The sequence below is a fragment of the Rhincodon typus genome, chromosome 29, assembly GCF_021869965.1.
Source record: "Rhincodon typus isolate 14 chromosome 29, sRhiTyp1.1, whole genome shotgun sequence".
NCBI classification, from domain to species: domain Eukaryota; kingdom Metazoa; phylum Chordata; class Chondrichthyes; order Orectolobiformes; family Rhincodontidae; genus Rhincodon; species Rhincodon typus.
In genome coordinates, this window is record NC_063360.1 from 4,409,792 (window position 1) to 4,411,041 (window position 1,250).

Below are 1,250 nucleotides of genomic sequence, written 5' to 3' on the forward strand. Positions count from 1 at the left end.
AACTATTCCATTGAGAAAGAAAGTGTGCATGAGAAAGAGAGAGAGAGCAATGGAGGCTAGAGTCATTGAATACATTCAAGTTGGAGAAAGATGGATTTTTGATTTCCAAAGGAGTTCTGGGTTATAGAAGCGTGGAGTGGGGAAGAAGGAATCAGGAAAATGGAGTAAGATCACAATCCAGTCAGTCATTGAGTATGCTGAACGATAGAGTCAGCTTGAGGGACTAAGTGGCCAACTCCTGCTCCTGGTTCTTATTATAACCTTATACCAGCTTCACAATTTCACAATGACTAGCAGTGAACAGATCCCAGATGAAACGTCTTGTACATACCAGATCTCCAAACTGGTTCATTCCCACAGTAAATGTGTGTTTCCCCATCGAATGCTCCAGGTTGTGTTGTTCGATGTATCTCATATTGTCCTCCCATACCATTCTCCTGTCGATCTCTTCATCCTGAATAAAGACATTAAGCCAATCAGCTCCAGCATCTTTCATTCATAAAATTATACAGTCGCTTTAATAGCCCCTTTGAGAAACCTGAAATAACATTTTGCAGTTGTGTTTCAATCCTCCCAACCAGTTCTGAAAAGTAGCAGTCAGTCCCTTCCTCTCCCCTCCTCTCCTCTCCCCACCCATTCAGAGAGCAAAACCCATTTGATCTAGTGTCACTGTCTCAGTGACACTGCAATTGGAGGAATAAACAGATGGATCAGAGGGTCTGGTTTAATGCCCCCTCAGTGATGGGTTTGAAGGTGGGTGGCACAATGATCCAGCAGGTGGCCTGTCCTCATACCCCAACCCAGGCACAATTACTCCAGCTGTGATGCTAACATTGGGTGGTCCCTGCAGCAGTAGGGCGACTGGGGCCAATTCCAATTAATATCCAATTTGGAATCTCATCACCTTAGTGCAGGGGAAGCCCACTCCAACGTGCCAATCCAGAAGACTGATGGTGGGCAGAAAGTTATCTCTGATTAACAGGCCCCCTTGGACTGATTGGAGGTTTCTCTCAATGTGTCACCCTCCAAGTTGTCCTCCTGCCATGGCCTCTCAAACGTTAACCCCACCTTCATCACCCTGAACATTTATCAAGTTCCAATGCACCACAGCTCAGCACCTCATCTCCCTACTGCGGTACCAGCAGTGACCACCACTCCCTCTGGCACCCCCAGTGCAATGAGAGACACCAATCTCTGTTTGATAGTTGTCTCAGTTCGAACTTCCAGTTCTAGTGGGGCAGAAATCTCAC

At 46.4% G+C, this 1,250-nt stretch overlaps 1 protein-coding gene across 1 annotated transcript in view; it reads right to left on the minus strand.

The window, feature by feature from the left end:
• The window catches only part of LOC109920358 (testin-2-like), a 32,355-nt gene that overhangs the window by 30,093 nt on the left and 1,012 nt on the right, over nucleotides 1-1,250 (minus strand). Inside the window, exon 2 of the mRNA XM_048614170.1 lies at nucleotides 332-454. Within this exon, the coding sequence (XP_048470127.1) occupies nucleotides 332-454 (123 nt within the window). The remainder of the gene's footprint in view (nucleotides 1-331; nucleotides 455-1,250) is intronic.